General features: G+C 61.4%; 2 protein-coding genes across 2 annotated transcripts; one reads left to right on the top strand and one right to left on the bottom strand.

Moving 5' to 3' along the window:
• Positions 1 to 557: 557 nt before the first annotated feature.
• On the bottom strand, positions 558 to 6,745 carry ARR3 (arrestin 3). Its single transcript, XM_053955667.1, has 17 exons — positions 6,697 to 6,745; positions 6,252 to 6,282; positions 5,845 to 5,905; positions 5,448 to 5,492; positions 4,962 to 5,161; positions 4,804 to 4,863; positions 4,494 to 4,561; positions 4,063 to 4,198; positions 3,901 to 3,985; positions 3,721 to 3,793; positions 3,086 to 3,223; positions 2,586 to 2,669; positions 2,290 to 2,313; positions 2,160 to 2,212; positions 1,758 to 1,767; positions 929 to 931; positions 558 to 657 (listed from the first exon to the last, which is right to left on the bottom strand). The coding sequence occupies exons 1-17, from the start codon at positions 6,711 to 6,713 to the stop codon at positions 558 to 560; spliced, it is 1,188 nt and encodes a 395-aa protein (XP_053811642.1). The 5' UTR covers positions 6,714 to 6,745.
• Positions 6,746 to 12,190: 5,445 nt separating this feature from the next.
• On the top strand, positions 12,191 to 20,089 carry LOC128795189 (phosphatidylinositol 3,4,5-trisphosphate 5-phosphatase 2-like). The gene is made up of 25 exons (XM_053955762.1): positions 12,191 to 12,327; positions 13,213 to 13,276; positions 13,822 to 13,954; positions 14,026 to 14,143; positions 14,221 to 14,358; positions 14,493 to 14,580; positions 14,684 to 14,770; positions 14,918 to 15,025; positions 15,114 to 15,228; positions 15,410 to 15,516; positions 15,710 to 15,812; positions 16,209 to 16,405; positions 16,682 to 16,799; positions 16,908 to 17,004; positions 17,173 to 17,311; positions 17,390 to 17,489; positions 17,733 to 17,821; positions 18,052 to 18,133; positions 18,218 to 18,307; positions 18,390 to 18,506; positions 18,581 to 18,669; positions 18,825 to 18,912; positions 19,110 to 19,265; positions 19,381 to 19,465; positions 19,537 to 20,089. The coding sequence occupies exons 1-25, from the start codon at positions 12,191 to 12,193 to the stop codon at positions 20,087 to 20,089; spliced, it is 3,198 nt and encodes a 1,065-aa protein (XP_053811737.1).
• The last annotated feature ends 260 nt before the right edge of the window (positions 20,090 to 20,349 follow it).

The raw sequence follows: 20,349 nt of genomic DNA, 5'->3' as shown, positions 1-20,349 counted from the left end.
GTAGCGGGGGTGGTTGTAGCAGAATGGGTCTGGCTGTACCGGGGATGGTTGCACCGGGATTGGACTGTAGGATACATCCTGCGGCTGTAGCAGGATGCATCCAGCCGTACCTTGGATGGGACTGGCTGCATCAGGTCCTGCATCGCCTCGTCCTCCCCCCCACTGCACGAAGGCACCGTCTGCTCCCCCCCAGCACAACACGGAGCCTGCACCGGGCCACCGAGTGGGTTTATTGGTATCAATGTCACAGAGCTGTGCACAACGTGTCACGGGCAGGTGACAGCCACGCTGGTGACGCGCTCGGCCAGGGCCATTGCACCCACCCTGTCCCTGTCCCTGTGCTGGCACCCATGGGAACAGGGAGCACCGTGGGGCTTTCCAGCGTGGCAGTCCCGGGAGGAGCTGCAGCAGCTCTCACCACCACTACCAGGGCTTGGAGTGGGTGAGGAGGGGGCACCTATGGGGGCTGGGGGGGCTGAGGGGGCTGTGCCAGGTGTGGCACAGCGGGGACACTACAGGCGGCTGTGTCCCAAACTGGGGCCTGGGGGGCCGGCAGCTTAGCTCTCCTCTTTCTCAGCTTCCTCCTTCTCATCTTCCTCATCCTTCTCTCCCTTGAGCTTCTGGCGAGCAAATTCCTCAATGACAATGTCCTCCTCGCTGGAAGGGAGAGCAGAGCACAGTGAGCCCACAGGAGGCAGGGAAATCCCTGCTGAGCCCAAACCCTGCTCCTGATGGGGACAGCACAGTGGTCACCCTGGACCTGTCGCCCCACTGAGAACACTCAGGTCACTGTGAGGCACAGCCTGGCCCCAGCACACAAACCCATACCCCACCCAAGGAGCTTGGCCTGCAGCTTATGGTGGTTTTTCACACAATATTTTGCATTTCCAAGGGAAAATAAGGACAAGAAGTCAAAGAGATGAGTTACCTCCTGGAGAAAGGTGAGCAGTGAGTGACAGCAAGGGAGAGCACAAAGTGAAAAGCAGGGGAGAAAACAGGAAAAAAAAAGAGTCAGCAAAAGAGATTCCAAAAGCTTGGGAATGTGAAATGATTTGGCAAAACCTACATGGAGCCATGGTGGATACAGACCAAGAGATTTCCTCTTTGGAAATTTAAATGTTCTCAGTGAGCTGGGAAAGGGAAGGTGTGAAAGGGATAAGTATGAAAGCCTGGAGCTGCAGCCTGGTTTTCCAGGCCCCAAATCCCAGTGCTCACATCCTGTTGCAGGGTGTAACCAGACACAAAAACTTTGGCAGGGCCATGGTGTCGGGAATGGATTTGGCACTGCAGCTTCCCAGAGAGAAGAAGTCCCAGCTGTGGCTTCAGCTGGAATAAGCTGATTTAGGAGGAGAAGAGGCCTCTGGTGCTGGGGAATGTGCAGGGGTACAGGGACGTGGCTTCCAGCAGCCCAGGGAACTCTGTGTGGGGACCAAAACCATGGAGACATCTTGTCCAGTGATGGCACTTGTGCCTGGAAGACACTGCCAGCTGCTTCTGAGGGACAGGGCAAGGCCTGGGCTTGCAGCTGCTGTGGCTGCAGCAAAGGGACTTGTCAAATAAGCCCTGGGAGTTTTCAGAACACATCCCAGTCCCAGGATTTGGTCTCTCCTGTTGCCTCTGAACGTGGCTGCTGTGACACAGGCTCAGGGCTTTGAGACCTGGGTGGTTTAATCCAAGGATGTGACCTCAAGCTGGGATGTCACACCCATCTGTGATGGATCTGTGTGGTTTGTGAGTTAGAGGGAACATCTCTTTACCTTGGCTTAGCTGCATTCCAGTGATAAGCACAGGGAGAAAGGGATGGGGGGAGAAAAGATGTGCAGGTTAATACAAAAAGGACATTTCAATTGACAGCTCTCCTCAATGCTTGGGTGGTTTCCTGGAAAGAGGAACAGTGGGAAGGGTGCTATGGGGAGGACATCTCCCACCCTGCTCCAGGACACAGGATGGGTGCAGCACAGCTGGACAGCTGTGCCCGTCCCATGGGAAAACTGCTGCCACCCTGCTCCAGGACAGCTGGACAGCTGTGCCCGTCCCACAGAGGGCAGAGCAGGGCCCTTGGCACTGGGGCAGCTGCACCAGAGTTGTTTTCACCAGCTCCCCCCTGAACCAGAAGCTCTTTCCCGCTGATTTTCGGCAGCATCCCACACACAACTCACAGTCATCAGGCTTCGGGTGCATGAGGATGACGGGCATCTCCACCCCAACATCACTGGAAGGAAAAGCAGCTCTGTCATGGATCCTGCCCAGCGCAGCCCCACGCTCAGCCCCACAGGCAGCTCCCCTTACCTGGCAGTGAGATCCCCCAGGATGCTGTGGCAGCAGGAGAGAAGGGACAGAAATGAGCCAAGGCAGAGGAGGGGAGGTGTTAGGCTGTGCTTTATACTGAGGTGGAAGATGGCTGATAATAGAGGTGGTGGGGTGGGGGTCAGAGAGCAGCCCAGTGACCCCAGGGGAGCAGGGCAGGGATGAGGAGCCCATGGTGTGACTGCCCTCTCTTTCATTTCCTTGGGGTACAAAACCCCCCAGCACAGCCCAAGAGGGATTCAGGATGACCCCTGATTCCCCTGCCCACAGAGCCTCACCCTCCTCGGGACACCACCAGGTTGACCTTCACTTTGTAGGACACCAGGATGCCCAGCACCTCCTTGTCCATGCCGGGTCTCAGGCTAGGAAAAAAGCAGAGGGGGACAGTGAGAGGGCAGTGCTGCCTGCAGACCCCATCCACTGCCCCCATGGCAGTGCCAGGGTTTATCTGTGTCCTGGGGTGCACTGGGGTTTAGGAGGAGAGGAAAACAGGAGAAGAGAGGGGAGGGCACTTGGGTGAAGCCACAGAGAAGCTTCTGGAGGCCCATTCCCAGACCAGGCCCAGCCCTGCAGAGGGATTCAGGACCTTTGAAGAACACTGGAACTGGGAAGCTACATCTCTCCTATGGGATGGAGAGGTGGGTCTGTGACAATGTCACACAATCCCTATGTTTTCCAGCTGGATGGGCTGGGCTCAGGAGCCCTTGGTGGGAGCCCAGAGCAGGGGGAAGTGGGGGAAGGCGTGGTGGGGAGCAGGAGGAGCCCACACAGCCCTTACATGGTGGTGGAGGCCAGGTTGGTGTCCTCGTGCTTGAGTTTGCCATCGAGAGCGAGGCCTCGCTTCTGGCGGTTCGACGAGAGCATGGGGGTCACTGAGTACGTTTTGGAGAAGGTGGAATTGGCAGCCACAGTCTCACTGGAAGGGTGGGAGAAAAGAGCTCAGAGCCAGCCCCAGCCTGGGGGTGCTCAGCATCACTGCAGGCACCTGTGCAGGGCCAGCCCTGCCCTCCCCATGCAGCTGCTGGGCCATTTCCTCCTTTCGTTCCCTCCTCTCTTTCCCCTCTACAACCACTTCTTTTTTCTCCCCACCACCTTTCTACCTCCCTCCTGGTTCTCAGCGGGGCAGAGGCTGTGTCTGGCCTCAAAAATGCAAAGTGAGGAGATGAAGGAGCCTGGGAGCAGCTGTGCACCCTCCCCAGGGACCTTCCCAGCCACCACCAGCTTGTGCTGGTGGGACGTGGTCCGCAGCCTTCCCTGTCCTCTGCACCTGCTCTTCTAACCCAGACATTTTTGCTGCTTGGTGTAAAACTGTCACATCCTCTCTCCCCATCTCTCTCCCATCCTCTTCCTCTTCCTCGTTTCTCCTCCTCCCTCCCAGAAATGCCACATCACCTCCAGCCCCTTGTTCCTTACTTTATCTCCTCACTGCACACAGTCTTCGTGTATTTATCCAGGGAATACAGGACCACGTCTGTGATCTGATCCACTGGGGACAGACAAGGGGGAGCCACGTTGGAGACGTGGCAGGGGCTCACAGTCCCCATCTCTGGCAGTGATGGGTGCTGGGACATGTCCCTTCTGCCCCTCTCTCACCTGAGATCTTAATTTTTTTCACGACCTTGTTGGTGGTGTTGTTGATGTTGACGGTCACGTTGATGGGGTCTCCGTGGTAGTAGACCTGCAAGGGGAAGAGGCTCAGTGACGTGACCAGAAATCCTGGTCCCCTCCTCTGGTGGGGACAGTGTCCCTACTGACCTCCTTGTCCAGGGAAGCTTCGAGGTGCAGAGGCTTGTCTGACATCATGAACTGCCGGGTGGTCTCGGCTCTCGGGGCTGGCCCCGACTGCGCCGGGGCGAACTGGACCTTGCGGATGATGAGGCGCACGGAGTTCCTGTGGGGACACAGGTGGCACCCCCAGTGTCCCCCACAGCGTCAACAAGGCCTTCAAGGGGCCACAGGGACTCTTTGGGGACTTTTCAGTGTCTCCAGCCAAAGGGAGAACGTTTCACCTGGCCCTTAGGATGTGGCACAGGGACCACTGCCCCAGTTTCGGGCAGAGTTTCCCATCCAAGCGTGGCACAGGCTGACAGAAGGCCCTCAGCCTGACCCCTAAGCTGGTCACCCCAAAAAGATCCTGTGGTTTAGTTATAGGGCCAAAAGGGGGAAAAGGGATCCCCTGAAAATACCTCTTGTGAATTTTCTCCTCCAGATTTTCAGCACAAAATCCTTTGACCTCGAAGTCCACGCCACAGGCCTGGGGGAACATATGTGGTCACTGAGCAGGAGGGGCTCCGAGCTGCCTGAGCTTTAGGTTCCTTGTCTTCCTTCTTTCCTCCACTGCATTCCCAGAGATCCTGGCTCTGACTCCAGCCATCCTCCCTTCCCACCCGTCACCCCATGAGCCATGAGAATCAATTCTCATTTTTAGCACCCCACAACTCAACACCTTCCCAGGGAGGATGGTCCAGGGGACACAGGCTGGGAACAGCAGCTCACCTTTCCCACATCATCTGGCCCGGGCTGCAGGGTGATGGAGCAGGGCAGGTTGGTGGCAATCTGGGCAGAGCGGGGAAAGAGAGAAAAAAGGGAATAAAGGGCTGAGCCCTGGTGACGCCGTGGAGCCGCGTGGCCGGGAGGGGCTGAGCAGCCCCTACCTCGAAGGTGAAGGGGTAGGCATTCTCCCCGAGCTTCTTCATCAGCTTCTCCTGCAGAGGAGTGAGGGTTTTGGGAGCCTGGTCCGGCACGGGCGGGTACAGCTGGGTGGTCAGCACGTAGATGTCCTTCCTGAAGGTCAGGCCGATCACGTCGAGGTCATCGCGGCCGTAGCGGAAGGCGCAGGTCAGCGTCACGTACACTGAGCCGGGCAGGAGAGGGATGAGCGGAGGGGTGGGAGGGAGGGAAGGCACAAGGGGTGAACAAAGAGGCAAGAGAAACTGTTTCAAAAATTCTTCAGCAGAAATGAGACGTCCTCAGACACTAAATGCGAACGGGATCCCTCGTGTCCTTTGCTGCCATGGCACCCATGGCCAACGAGCTGTAGGTGACACGGAGCAGCTTTAACCTGAGCACGGCCCCAGGCTGCTGCCGAGCTTTGAGCTGGTTCCATCCCCTCCCCTCATGCTGTATTTCTGTATCAATACCTTTCCTGTCCTTTAGGTACTCCGGGTCGATCAGGCAGACACCATCTGCAAACAAGCAAAAGGAGAAGGACCGGTGAGCTCGGCTGCCTGGGAAGATCTTTACTAAAGCACAGCTTTTCAAACCCAAATAATCCACTTTGCAGCTGGAAGGTGACTGAGAGAAGTAGCTGCCAAGGGGGATGGTGATACCTCCTCCAGCAGTGTGGCTGGGTTGTTTTTCAAAGGGACTTTGTTCCCTTTCCCACTATTTTCCCTAAGGATATTTGCAGGAAAACATGGCATTTGCTCCTCCAGAGCTGCTCCTCCTGCTGTACCAGCAACCCACAACACTGGGACCAGTCTCCCCAGCCTCTCCTGCCTGTACTTCCCCCTCAGTGCTGGGCACAGCCCCACTCACCGACAGATTCCACTGAATCCACGTTATCCACATAGTCTCTCTTCCCCAGGTAGAGGGAAAGCTGGAAGCAGCACGTGGGGAAAGGGAGGAAGGAAACAAGTTAATGTTTGCCATGGAATTGGCCCAAATTTCGAAGCCCTGAGTTGTGTCATGGGTTTTGTCACCAGGCTGGACCAGAATCACCTTGAAGGGGTCATATCAGGGTATTTTTTAATTTCTGTTTTGAAAAGCCAGTCCTGCAGTGGCATTGTGGCAGGTCCAGGAATCAATGAGATTTCAAAGGGAAGGCAGAATCAGCCTGGATCCTGTGGGCAGATCCAGCCCAGAGAGATCCCAGCAGAGCCCAAACCTTGGGCTGGACACAGGAGGGGACAGGGCACGTCAGGGGACAGGGCACAGAGACTCACCTTGCTGTTGGGGCTGGTCTTCTTGAAAACCCTGTGGAGAAAACAGAGACAGATATTTGGGAATGCCTTGGACAAGTCTGGATGGGGCACAGGGAGATGATGGGCTGCCCTACAAATGTGGTGCATCACCAAGAGCCACGCCAGGGTGTCCAGTCCCTGGAGAATTCCATGTCCTGCAAATTCAGGGCCAAACCCACCCTGTGTAGCTACCCCAGGTGTACTCCTGAGCTCAGGGTGACCATGGAGGAGTGGGTGGATTCTGTGTCTCAAGGGCAAGTGAGGAAGACCAACACAGAGCTCCATGGCAGCTCCATGGCAGCTCACATTGCAGCCCCTGGGAGCAGCAGCTGGGTCAAGCTGGGGTCTCGCTTTCCCCTTCTGCTCCTGCCCTGCAGTGCCCTGCTCCATCCCAATTCCAGATAAATAAATCAATAAAGATACTTACTTTGATCCATCTGCCATTTTAACTCAGTGCAGGAATGTCCACGTGGAAGTCTGTGGGGAGAAACAGGGAAAGCACTGGATGAGGTGCTGGGGAAGAGGCAACCCCAGCCACGGCCACCAGCCAACATCCTGCACATCCCAACAAACTGCAGAGCCCTCAGGATACGGCGCTGCCACCTTTGCAGAGCTTGGGAGCTCCAGGTTTGGCTTTGGGGCAGCACATGGGAGCTGAGCCAGCTCCTTGTTCCCAGCCAAAAAGGTGATGAAGTAGGAGAGTGTTGCTCCAGAAAAGAGGAAGCACAGGGGTGATCCCCAATGGATCCAATTCAAGACTGGGAAAGGCAAGAAAATGAACAAAAGGCCTTATAGAGTCTCAGTTTTAATCGTTTTTTTCCTGGAAATTGGCTGTCATGGCTCAGTGGTAGGAATGGGCTTGCTTTGTCCTGTCACTCACAGGAAGGTGAGGAAAACCCAGGGAGAAAGGTCAAGGGAAGCTCAACTGGCCATGGAAAGAGGGGTCTTGGCACAGGATCCCTCCATTCCCAGCCCTTTACGCTGGGAGTGGGGCTGGAGCTGCCCAGCCCTGCCCAAGCTCTGCTGGCTCAAGCCTGTGTCCAGAAGGAGCCTGTAAAGATCCCACTGATCACCGGCTGATTCTCCGGGATATTAAATGGGATGAGCTCAGCCTCTTAGGGATAGACAGCTCTGACATGAGCACAGCTTAAGTCCAGGCAGGATTTTAAGCCCCAGGGGCACGTGGACAGAGTTGCCTCTGAACACAACATCAGGGAAGCTGGTGAGATAGAAGAAATGGCCATGGGGGTGAGGGGATGATTCTCTTCCCCACAGGAAGACAAGAGATTAGTCCCAAGGTCAGGATCTTTGAGGTCCTTGGGAGCTGCAGGATGTGAAGTTTGGGAATTCTCGCAGGGTGAGAAGATGAAAAGGGAGTGAGAGCAGAGTCTGGCTCCCTCCAGACCCCAGGAATTGGGGGTGAGGCAATGAAAGGTGGAGGAGAGAAGAGCTGAACTCCTCCTCTGCATCTCCCAAACCCCCAAGAGAGGACTCGGACCTTCCCTGGCTTGGCTCAGCTGTCCCATGCCACTACCTGACCCGTCCGCCGTGTCCTTTGGCCACACTGGAATCCTTTCTGTCCACATTTTCCCCATTTTTCAGCTGCAAACCACCCTCCTTCCAGCCACAACCCAGCACCAGTGTCCTTGTCCTGTTTTCCAAACCCTCAGAACCATGAAGCCGTGGCAGGGCCCAGGCAGCACTCACCTGGCAGGTGGATGGACAGACAGACGTCGTCCTCTTCCTCTCCCAGGAGCTCCCAGTGCCACCCAGTCACTACGGGCTGCTCCCACTCCTGCAGCTTCTTATATCCCCCCTGGCTGTCCCTCCCCTGGCATCTGATCTCTGGCCCACCCAGCCTTGGCCGGGGCTGTGGGAGGTGTGTCTGTGAGTGCTCGGGGAGAGGAACTTGCAGGAAGAATCCTATTATTTGATTAACTGGGGAGACGCTTCATGAGTAAGAGTGGGCTATAAATACATCTCTTGCTGGAGCCCTGGGAAAGCAGCTTAGAGGGATTGGCAAAGAGGGCTTAGGAGCAAGGTGATGGTAATTGAGGTGGAAGCTCTGCTCCTGGTGGGAAGGAGTGTGGATTCCCACAGGGGCTCTCTGCAGCTGCTCCCATGGCAAGGGGAGATGGGACGGGTCTGGGCATGGGGTTGGATGGAGATGGCAGAGGAGGGACCAGCCTGGAGCTCTCCCTCCCCTTCCTGGCTGGATAACAGAAGGATGGAGGCACAAGCAGCTTCCTGCATGGCCAAGGTGCCCATGTGGGTGCTCACCTAGAGGTGACCTGCCATGGCCCAGGGCACAGAGGACACCCTCCCCATGGGGACACTGCTGTACAAGATGATGTGGTGAAGGCAGGATTCACCCTCCCTGAACCAGCCACCCCTGGTGCGTGGGACACAGAGCTGCCACTGTCCCCAGCACGGCTGCCCAGCCCAGCATCATTTCATAACTCCAGGCTGGCCTCGCCTGACCCAGTTAGCACATCATTAACTCCAGGTTTGCTGCAGCAAAGAGAAGACTGTGGAAAGCCCAAAGTGGCTCTACCTTATGGCTGCCAGCGAAGCAGAATTCCCACTGCAGCCCTGACCCAGCCACAGCCGTTGTGTGGATACCCTCCCATAGGAATGGCTGTGGGACCGGCTCTAGGGATGGGGCACAAGGACAGCCCAGGGCAGCTACGAGCTGCTCCAGCAAGGCCCCACTCATCCTCCTCACCTCCAGCACCACTCAAGCCCTTCCTTTGGGGCTGCACTTGGTTCTGGCTCAACCCTGAGCACTGGGATCAGGATATCCCTGTAGGAGCTGTGCCTCCTCCCAGGCCCTTGCATCAGCTCAACATTTATCACCTGGGTACCAACTCCTCCCAAACACAGCTCACCTGTTCCCCCATCGCCACTGGGAGCTGCCATGCCATGCCATGCCATGCCATGCCATGCCATGCCATGCCATGCCATGCCATGCCATGCCATGCCATGCCATGCCATGCCATGCCCAGCAGCCCCACTGCCAGGGCTTTAGCTGCCAGCACACGTAGCCTGGGGCCGAGACTTGTGATCTCTTTAATTGCACACAGGAGAGCTGCTTAGGTTCCAGATTAACGGGTGCTATTTCTGCCACAGTCAGGGGGACACGTGAACTGTGACCTTCACACTGGCAGGTGAAAGAGGAGAAGGAGGAGGAGGAAAAGGAGGAGGAGGAGGAGGAGGAGGCAGCCCCACTTGGACACCCTCAGCCTGGCCAGGGCCCCCAGCACTGTGCCTGGGGCACCTAATCCTGAGCTTTGTTTGTGGCTCTTGGTTACACTCTTAATGAAAACCCTGTGACCAGGGCCACTCACTGGCTCTGCAGGGTCTGCACAGCGTGGTGAGGTGGAGAGCAGGGCTCACCTTGGGTCCCTTCAGCTCAGCCTAATCCCAGCTGGGTGGATTCAGCCTTGCCCAGGCTGGGGAGCAGATAATTCCCCTCCCCAAAAGAGTGGGGAGATGAACAGAGCCCACATCCCTTCCCATGCTCACCCTGAGCTCCAAACCAAGCACCAGGGAAGGAAGAAAAATTCAAAATAATAGGGAAATGAAAGAGGCTTCTTCCTTTTTCCTGTGTGATGAATGGCCAGCGGTTCCTCTCATCTCCTCATCCCACCATCCCTCCAGGTACATGCACTGTGTGAAGCACTGCTCAAACAGCCACTTCCAGAGGGGCAGGACACCAGTGGGCATGGGGCTGGTGGAACGTGGTTGCTTCATCCCTCTGTCCCAATGGACAGTGCCCTGGAGCATCCTGCCTTCCCAGGGAAGGGCCATGGGTCTTCCTGCATCCACAGGCTCTGGAGGGAGCCTTGGTGCAGCCAGAGCCCCCAGCAGTCTGGCCCTGCTGAGCCCACATTGCCTTCCCAACCTCACCTGTGCCCAGGTGCTGGCAGAGCTTCCAGGTGCTGCTGGCTTCCAGCTCTACCTCTGGCACTGCACACCACAGCCACCTTACATAAACACTCATAGCAGGCACTGCTGATTTCCCAAAGCCCTTCAGAGCTCCAGGGCTTTCTCCCCTGATCCGGATTAAGCGGCATGGATGGCATTAATCAGGAGACAGGCACCTCCACGCCTGCCAGGAATTACTGCCGTGCTGTTAAGTAACGGGATGGAGCAGCACTGGTGGGACTGGGGCTCCAGCAGGATGGGTGTCTCCAGCCCCACACAAACCTGCCACCTCTTGTGTGTCCCCACAGCAGGTGCTGGGCAGAGTTGCACCCACTGCTGTGTGACCAGAACACCAGCCCAAAACAAACTGGGTGGCCCAACTTCTCACTGGCCTGGCCATAGGTTCCTCTCGAGGCTGGGAAGCCAGGAGGAAGCCTCACAGGGGGTTTTGGCACATTTGTGCTGGAGGGCTGGGGCAGGAGGTGGGGGGAACAGTCCCTTAGCACTGGCCCAGGGCTGCAGGGATGTGCAGTGGTGCCAAGGGTGGGGAACAGTCAGGAGCGTGGCTTGGCACAGCTCTCCATCCTCATCCTTATCCTCATCCTCCAGCAGGAATCTGCTTCTCCATCTATCTCCTGAGCAGCTCTGGAGCTGCCAGGCACTTGGACAGCAGACGGTGACTGTTGCTCATCTGTAATTAATTGCTGTTAATCACCCTTGCAGCTCGAGCCACCACACCACCACACGCGTGTGGGCCCGCTCGCTCCTGGCCACGAGGAGTAAAACCTCTGGGGCTGCACCCAGGACCTGCGGTGCTGCCCAAACCTTATCCTGCTGGGAAAGTCTCCCTCCTTCCCGACCCCTTCCCGGGAGCCCCTGAACCCGAATTCCCTCCCAGGCAGGGCACACACAGGTGTGGTGACACGAGTGCCACTGTGTGTGCCCGGTGCCCGCAGCAGCTCCGTCTCTCTCTGCCAAGGGCAGAGCTCTGCCCCAACGCAGGTCCCCAGGATGGACAGCTCAAGCCCTACCCACCGCCCCAAACACATTTCAGGCGCTTTCTGCCATCCTGCACCACCGGCAGTGCCTTCTCCCAGCGTTCTGCCCATCCCTCATCCCCGAGGAGGATGTGCAGGGAGCGGGTGGAGGCAGAGCGTGCTGCGGGGCTGTCCCCGCCGTGCCGAGCCCGCGTGGCCGCTGCCTTGCCCCGGTAGCGGGGCTGGAGGAGGAGCGAGGAGGCCGCTCTGGGGCTGGGGAGAGCGGGGCGCACAGAAGGAGGAAGAGCGCGGCCGCCGCGGTGCCGAGCGAGCAGCACCGAGCCGGGGAGGGGCGGCCCGTGGGACGGGAACCGAGGGCATCGCGGTGGGCACGGCGTGACCCCGAGCTGCCGCCCCGATGGGCGGCGTGGCGGGCAGGGGGCCGGTGTGACCCACCGGGGGAAGCCCAGCAGCGTCACGGCTCCGCTCCCGCTCGGCTGAACCCCAAAAGCTCAGCTCGCTGCCCCCACAGCGCCCCACAAGAGCCACGGGAGCCCCGCACGGCGTCTGTGAGGGACGGTGAGTATGTCGGGTGAGGTCGGACCCCTGGGTGCCACCAGCATGGCCTGTCCTCGCCGCGCACCACAGCAGGATGGTGGCCCAGGGCCGCTTTTCCTGTGACTCTCCCAACAGGAGAGATGCGCTCGCTGATCTGCCCCCGCGCTCCCTGCAGGCTGGAGCCTCCGTGATGAGGATCATGCGGACCCTCAGCCTCCCCCAGCTGCCCCCCTGGTGCTCCTGCCACGCTGCCCGGCCGCAGGGTACCCTGTCCCCATGAGCATCACCTCGGTGGCTCCCTGTCACCCTCCGGGACCTGCAGCCAGCACCACGCTCGGGTACCGGAGGCCCGGTGTCCCCACGCCGCTCCCTCCTACAGCCGCCCCAGCAGCCCCCGTGACCGCCAGCAGCCCCTGCTGAGCTGGATGTGGCGCTGGGACGGGGACACGGCTCGGCAGGATGGCGGCGGCAGGGTGGTACCACCGCGACATCAGCCAGGTGGTGGCCGAGGAGCTGCTGGCCAAGGCTGGGCGGGACGGCTCCTTCCTGGTGCGGGACAGCGAGTCGGTGAAGGGGGCATATGCCCTGTGCCTCCTGTGAGTCCCTGCCCCTCCTCTGCGTGTGGCTCCTGTGTCTTTGTCCCTTGCCTGCCTCCCTCTGTGCCTCTCCCTGCTCCAGGCACTGCCAGAACTTCACGGAAGAGCCTTCTGCAGGGATGTGGGTGGGGTGGCAGCTCCCTGGCACCGGGGTTTGAGTGATCCCCGGGTCAGGGCAGTGGAGCCGCGTCCTTGGGAGCAGGATGAAGGTTGGGGCCACAGCCCTGCCCAGCACCATGGCTGCTGAATGGATAACCCCAAATCCAGGGCACACTGAGCTGTTTTGGGCTGGCCTGTGAGCAGCTCCCATGCTGGGGATTTGGGGCTACAGCCCCCAAAATGGGGCCTCTTGCCATCCCCACACCTGGAACCAGGTGTGCAGCCCCTGAGAGCATTGCTGCCTTGCACCCTTCCTGCTGCCTTGCACCCTTCCTGCCTGCTTGTCACACGTCTGTGTGGGCAGGTTTGGCAGGATGCACCCCCTTTCCTTCACTGGCCTGGCTCTTTGTGTGGGACAAATTCCAAATTTCGGCACTGGGGGGTGCCGGGCACGAGCCAGAGTCCAGGCTGGTGGCACAGGAAGGTGGCACGGGCAGGGATGTGCACTGGCCCCAGAGGCAGCATGGCAAAGGCTCTGCCTGGCCCAAGGCCACGGCGCTGTGGGTAGCCCAGTGAGCGCAGGGGGAGTCACGGCTGTGCCGGGCTCTTTGGAAGTGGGGGGACACTGCACATCCTCCCGCAGACTCCGAGCTGAGGGTGATGATTTATTTCTAGAAATGCTCGCTCAGCTCCTCTCCCTGCAGAGGGGACGGGGTGTTTGTCTCAGGCTGGGCCCCCAGCGCTGCCACAGGGCAGCAGAACGGGGCCCTCACCTGCTCTCTCCAGGTTCCAGAGGCACGTCTACACCTACCGCATCCTGCCCGATGACGAGGGGCTGCTCTCCGTGCAGGTGGGTGCAGGGGGGTGCACCCCCCGGCCTGGGCGGTGCCTCGGAGCTGGGCGTGGGCAGGATGCAGCTGTGCAGGGCCCGGGCTGCTCGTCCCCCTCCCCGGTGAGGCGGCAGCAGCAGCCTGCGGTTTGTTTTCTGCACGAGCTGCAGGATGCGGGCGCTTTGCAGCCACTCCAGCTCGGGAGGAGCTGCCTCCGCGCAGCGTCCCGACACTGTCCCTTCCTGCCACGCACCCTGTCACAGCCTGTCCCCACACGGCCTCTGTCCTGCCCTCGCTTCCACGTCCCCTCAGAGTTTCTCCTGGTACCCAGCTCTGCCCTTTCTGCCCCCTAAAAAGGGCACCCTGGGTGTCCACAGGGAGAATCCCTGTCTGCTGAAGGAGGCTGATGTCTCTATGCTCCTCACCCCGTGGGTCCGGTGTCCAGCTGGCCCTTCCAACTCACCACGGGCACATTTTGAGGAGCAGACCCACTGCACACAGCAGGCTGGGGCTGCCCTGGCAGAGGAGGGGATGTGATGGTGATTCCCCCGCTCTGCCTCCCCAGACCATCCAGGGCATCCAAGCCAAGTGTTTCCGCACCCTCCCCGACCTGATCGGTGCCTACCAGCACCCCAACAACGGGCTGGCGACCCCGCTGCTGCACCCCGTGCACCGGCCGAGGCCGGACGAGGACTCGGGTGAGCCGGGGAGGGGCCGGGGGCTGTGCCAGGCTGGGAGCGTCCCGCTGAGCTGGTGACTCTGCCCACAGACGGGGAGGATGCCCGAGGCTGGGGGCACACGGTGCCGTGTCCCGGCGCTCCCCCCTCCAGCCGGACCCACATCCCGCAGCAGCTGCACCAGAGGCTGCAGGAGCAGCTGCACAGCAGGTAACGCACCCCTGCCCGCCCCGGGCGATGGGATGGTCATGCTCAGGGGGGGATCTTCACGTCCACCCCTCTCCCAGCCCGGCCAGTGACTTCATGGGCTTCATGGCCGAGTACCTGACCCACCACGTGCCCGACCTGGAGGCTCTGTGCCACGGGCACCCGCAGCTGCGGCACCTCAGCACCGCACTCGCCACTGCCTGCCGGGCACTGCACAGGTCAATGGCCTGGGGACGGTGGGGCTGGAGCGGGGCCACCCATCTTGTCCCCGTCCCCTTTCGGCGGCTGAGTGTCGCGTCAAGGCACGGGAAACGCCCACACCGCCCCTCGCCCGCTCTCTCCTCCCCTGCAGTGAAATCGACTTCACGCTGGCGGGTCTGGAGACCCTGGCCAGGGTGTTCGACCCCCCTGTGTCCCCTCGCAGCCCGGCCAGGGAGCAGGTGAGTGCCCCCACAGCCCCCAGAGACCTCCCAGACCCACAGCGAGGGATCCACCAGTCCAGTGCCACCGTGCTGCTCCAAAATTATCCATCCTCCCCTTCAGGGTTTCCTGAGCAGTGACCCAGACCTGGAGCTGCTCCTCAGCAAGATCTCTGCTGTCAACCACCTCCTCTCTTCGCTGGAGAAGAAGGTGCCTGACCCCAGTCATGGTGCAGGGGGAGGCACAGCTACCCCTCCCCTAAATTAACCCCTCTGCCACCTCCAGCTCCGGTGGCAGCACAGCCCAGGGCTCCCAGCTGGCCCAGTGCCCCCAGCACACTGCCCCTCTCTCTGGCAGGTGCTGAAGTCGCTGCAGGAGACGGTGACGAGGCACAACCTGGCACTGCCCAGCGTGGCCGTGGCCCCCCTGCCAGCCGCCAGGCCCCTGGCCGTGCAGAACTTCGAGGTGAGGCTGGGGACACGGCGGGACCCTGGTGTCACTGCTGGGCAGGGCGGGTGTGGGGACAACTCCAGAGCCACGTCCCTGTGTGCAGGTGAAGGTGGGCAAGTCCCAGCGTGCGGCCCTGACGGTGGACGTGGGGTCGGGCACAGTGACCATCAGCAAGCGGGGCAGCAGCTCCCCGGAGGAGGTGATCCCACAGGACAAAAGTAAGAGGCTGCTGCACTCCTGCTGGCTGCCAGTGGGATTCTTTGGGGCTGTAGGGTTCCCTGCCACAGCTCTGATGGCACGGGGATGGGCCACGTGCCCTGTCACACCTCAGCCCCCGTCCCACAGTGCCCCGTGGTGGGAGGTGGGGGCCACCATGCCCCCCTGACCCCCATCGTTCAGTCCTGCAGCTGATCAAGTACCAGAGTGTGCAGAGCAAGGTGAGGCTGGTGTGTGCCCGCGAGAACCAGAAGAGCCTGAGCAGGGACTTCATCTTCCCCAACGCGCGGGTGAGCGGCACCGCCGTGCCCACGGCGTGACCTGGGGGAATGTGGGGCCCTTGGGAATATGGGAAGCAGCAAATCAGTGGTCTTAGGACTGAGACCACCTCTGCAAGCTGGCTCCTACACCTGGGGGTGATGTCCACCTGGTCCTGGGGTGCTGTGCCCCCCAACCCTCTAAGACACACTCACCATCCTGCAGAAGAGAGAGGCTTTTTGCCAGCTGCTGCAGCTGATGAAGATCCAGCACTCCAACCTGGACGAGCCTGAGATCATCTCGGTGTATGTCGGGACATGGAACATGGGTAAGGGGCAAGGAGAAGGTGGCCTTGTCCTGGGAGGTTGTTGTGGCTCTTTGTGAGCCTGGCTGGGTTTTGGGAGGTGTCTCAGGAAACCTCAGGTCCTAGCTGGTTGTCAGTTTGAGGAGGAGGCTGGAGGAGACACCAATGAGCTGCCATGGGCTTCGTTTTTCCTGTGGTGATCCACTCACTCGGAGGCTGTTAGGGAGACAGAGGAACAGGGATATCACGAGGGTTTTGGGCTGTAAATCCCAGCACCAGTCTGGGATGCACACGCCTGATCCACAGGGCTGGCACTCTGCTTCCCACCCCGGCAGCTCCTGGAGACGGGCAGGGCCGAGCTGGAGAGGAGCTCGGGATCCTGGCACATCCCCTCTGTGTGACCCGTGTCCCTGCCCGCAGGCAGCGCACCCCCACCCCGCTCCCTGGCCTCCTGGCTGACCTCGAGGGGCTTGGGGCGCACGCAGGACGAGACCACGGCCTGCATCCCCCACGACATCTACGTCATCGGCACCCAGGAGAACTCCCTGGGCGACCGCGAGTGGGTCGAGTTCCTCTGCGCCTCCCTCAAGACCCTCATGGCCATCGACTACCGAGTGGTAACGGCGGGCACAGCCAACCCCCGGCGGGCACAGCCAACCCCCGGCAGGTCCGGGGGGGCTGGGCACCAGCAGCCATCACCCCACAGCTCCTACCCCAACCCCCAGGTCCTCCCCCGCCCCAAATCAGCCCAGGGAACATCCTGTGCCCCACAGACTCCATGAGTGCTGTCCCCAGGAGTCGGGGTCACGCTCACCTACCTGTGTGCCCAGCCCCATCCTCCTGGCCGTGAGGCAGGATGGGGCCAGGCAGGCTGACCCTCTGCCCCACCGCAGGTGGCCCTGCAGTGCCTGTGGAGCATCAAGATCGTGGTGCTGGTGAAGCCGGAGCACCAGCGGCGCATCAGCCACGTCCACACCTCCAGCGTGAAAACCGGGATCGCCAACACGCTGGGTAGGGAGGGGATGGGGCTGGGAGATGATCCCGAGGGAGGCGACAGCCTGAGGGCCAGCACAGGACCTCTGGGCTCCCCCAGAGCTCAGTGGTGGCACACCCCTGCAGGGAACAAGGGAGCTGTGGGCGTCTCCTTCCTTTTCAACGGGACCTCCTTCGGCTTCATCAACTGCCACCTGGCCTCTGGCAGCGAGAAAACCCACAGGTGATGCAGGGATGGGGAGGGTGGGGCTGCCACGGGGCAGGTGGGTGTTTCAGGGGGCTGGAGGAGCCCTGAAGGGCTGTGGGGCTGCCCCTGTCCCCAGCTGGCAGGAACAGAATGAGAGCGAGGTGTCCCCGGGGTGGCTCATGAGGTGCTGCTGTCCCCCTGCAGGCGTAACCAGAACTACAGCGACATCCTGCACTCCCTGGCCCTGGGGGACAAACGTCTGGGGGGCTTCGACCTCACCCTGCGCTTCACCCACCTCTTCTGGTTCGGAGACCTCAACTACCGCCTGGACATGGACGTGCAGGTGGGACCCTGCAGGTGCCAGGCTGGGGACAGAGTGGGGACAGGAGCCTGGGGGGTCACTGTCCCTTCCCTGGCACAGGACATCCTCAGCCACATCGTCAGGAAGGAGTTTCAAGCCCTCCTGGCTGTTGACCAGCTCAGCCTGGAGCGGGAGAAGAACAAGGTGTTCCTGCGGTTCAGTGAGTGTGGGGACAAGGGTGCTGCTCCTCCTGCTGAGACAGCAGCACCAGGGTCCCCACAGCCCTCCCCGTGTCACCCCCAGCTCTCAAGGTCCCCTCTGCTGGCCCAGCCCTGCACAAGGGGCTGAGAGCCAGGGAGACCTCGGCGTGCACTGGGCCAGGGGTGCCAGCCATGGGTATGAGCCTCCCATGGGGACAGGCAGGGACCTTGGCCCCCATGCCACCTGCGTGTCCTGATTCCAGGTGAGGGTGACATCTCCTTCCCTCCCACGTACCGGTACGAGCGGGGCACCAGGGACACCTACGTGTGGCAGAAGTCCAAGCCCACGGGGGTGAGTTCCAGAGGCCTCCCTCCAAGCAGGACATCTCCGGGGACGGGGACAGCAGGGTGCTGAGGGGGCTGGATGGTGATGCTCAGTCCCCACAGCTCCATCAGCCTGTTCCCTACCAAAACAGGGTCTGGGCAGGAGGGAACTCACTTTTTGGGGTGCTGGGATGCTCTTCTAGGCAGGGGGACCCAGACCTGAGAGGCCACTGGACCAGCTGCTTTCCCTGTTTCTAGATGCGGATCAATGTCCCCTCGTGGTGTGACCGCATCCTGTGGAAGTCACACCCAGAGACCCACGTGGTGTGTAACTCCTACGGTGAGTGAGACCCCGGGGACACAGCAGCCAGGGGTGGCCAGTGCTGCCCAGGACCCTCCCCAAGCTGCCCCTCCTGCCACCCAGGCTGCACTGATGACATCGTGACCAGCGACCACTCTCCTGTCTTTGCCACCTTTGAGGTGGGAGTGACGTCGCAGTTTGTGCCCAAGGAGGGTAAGGGCTGGGGTCTGTCACCCCTCGGGCTGGGTTTGGGGTGAGGCCTGGCACACCCTGACCTGCCAGGACCTGCCTGCAGCTCCCGGCTCCAGCCCCGAGGCGCTGGCCTGCATCGAGTGGGAGAGCATTGAGGTGATCCTGAAAACCACGAGCCGCAGCAAGTGCTACATCGAGTTCCACTCCTACTGCCTGGAGGGTGAGGGGGTGCCTGGGGGTGGCTGTGGGGGTGACCTAGCCTGGCTGGAGCTGTGTGCCCCTCTGTCCCCCCAGAGGTGCAGCGGAGCGGGGAGAACACCTTCCAGAACTGTGACATCCCTGGGTTCCTCAAGCTGGGCTGGTCCTCCAAGCATCTGCCTGTGGTGCGCAGCCCTGGAGCACCCTCATCCCCATCCCTGCCTCTGGCTCTGTACCCTGAGCCCCAAGGGGAGCTGCAGCTGTCACCACCCCCCAGGACAGAGCCTCCCTGTGCCCCCTACCCCGTGGCAGCCCCCCAAGCCCCCCTCTCTGTGCACAGCTGAACCCCATCCTGCCCGACCTGGAGTACCTGGGGGACCAGCACCTGCTCCTCAGCTTCAAGGGCGTGGAGAGCTGCGAGTCCTACGGTACGTGGGGATGGTGACACTGGGGCCACCACGGTGGCAGAGGGGTGCCAATCACAGCCCCCTCCCCCCCCAGGTTACAGTCTGCTGGGTGTGAGGTTGGTGGCTGGAGCTTGGCAGGAGGGACCCTGCTCCGGGTGCTGCTGCTCACGGGGGGCTCCCGTGTCCCCCGAGCCCGGGGGCTGACTCTGTGCCTGCAGGCGAATGCTGCCTCGCCCTGAGGTCAGCGATCGGCACCACGGCCCAGCAGTTCGAGACCTTCCTGTTCCACCGTGGCGAGGAGACGGGCTCCGTGCGCGGCTGGATGCGGGTCCGGGTCCCCCGGGGCCGGAGCGGCACCCGCGAGAGGCTCTACGGTAACGGCGGCCGCACGCAGCCCCCTCCCGGTGCCCCGGGCTCGGGGACATCCTGGGCCACGTTGTCCTCTGGCCCCTGGTCGTGAGGTGAGGCCAGACCTCGCTGCCTTTGCAGAGTGGATCAGCTTTGAGGAGGAGGAGGATGCTGAGCCGGCGGCAGAGCCCCCGATGTGCCCCAAGCCACCCCCGCAGCGCCTCAGGTAGCCCAGGTGGGCTCCGGCACGGCCAGAGTGGGGGGATGCTGAGCCCTTACCCTCTCTGTGCTTCGCAGGAGCCGCCCCCGCAGCCTCCCGGAGCCGGCCAGCGACTACACCAACCCCGCCTACTTCATCTTCGAGGGAGTGCCCAACGCGTGGCTCCCGGACCCCGGAGAAGCCCCCAAGAAGCAGGCAGAGGGCCCGGCCGGGGGCCAGCAGTGCCGGAGCCCCGCTGGACCGCGGGTCCCGTTACCCTCAGAGGAGGAGCCGTGGTGTGGCCGGCCCCGCTGTGGGCCACTGAGCCCGTCCCGTGGGCATCCACTCAGCCCCACCAGAGCGGGCCACCACAAGAGACCCAAGTCGGCCGTCCTGACGAGGGACACGCTGGGACTGGGCGACTGCTCGCTGAATGTGGCCACTCACCTGAGCCAGCTGGAGCAGGCGTCACCGCAGTGCAGGGGGGACAGGCAGGAGCTCCCGCTGCGCCAGACCCACCGCGCCCTGGAGCCGCCGCCGCGGCCCTGCCGGGAGCTGCCGAGGCCGCTGGGGAAGCGGGGAGCGCTCGGTGCTTTGGACGTGGAGGCTCAGCCTCCTCCGCCCGCCGACCTGCAGCCTGCCAGGATGTAGCGACAGCTGTGCCCGGCCCTGTGCACCCTCATGCCCTCGGCAGCTGCTCCCTCCTGCCCAGCCCTGCTCAGACGGTGCTCCCGGAGGACTTTCCCTCCAGCACAACTCCCGAGGCCACTGCGCTGCTTCCCTTTGCTCTCACTATCCAGAACAAAGTGTCGGGGACTGGGTGCGTGTTTGCACACCTGGTTCAGCGAAAGGGCAGGGAGAAAAGGTGCCGAGCCAGGTGGAGGAAACACCAAGGCATTGCCTCCCACGTC

The sequence above is a fragment of the Vidua chalybeata genome, chromosome 14 (assembly GCF_026979565.1).
Source record: "Vidua chalybeata isolate OUT-0048 chromosome 14, bVidCha1 merged haplotype, whole genome shotgun sequence".
NCBI lineage: Eukaryota > Metazoa > Chordata > Aves > Passeriformes > Viduidae > Vidua > Vidua chalybeata.
The sequence above is the reverse complement of the archived record's forward strand: the minus strand, read 5'-3'. Positions and strand labels throughout refer to the sequence as shown.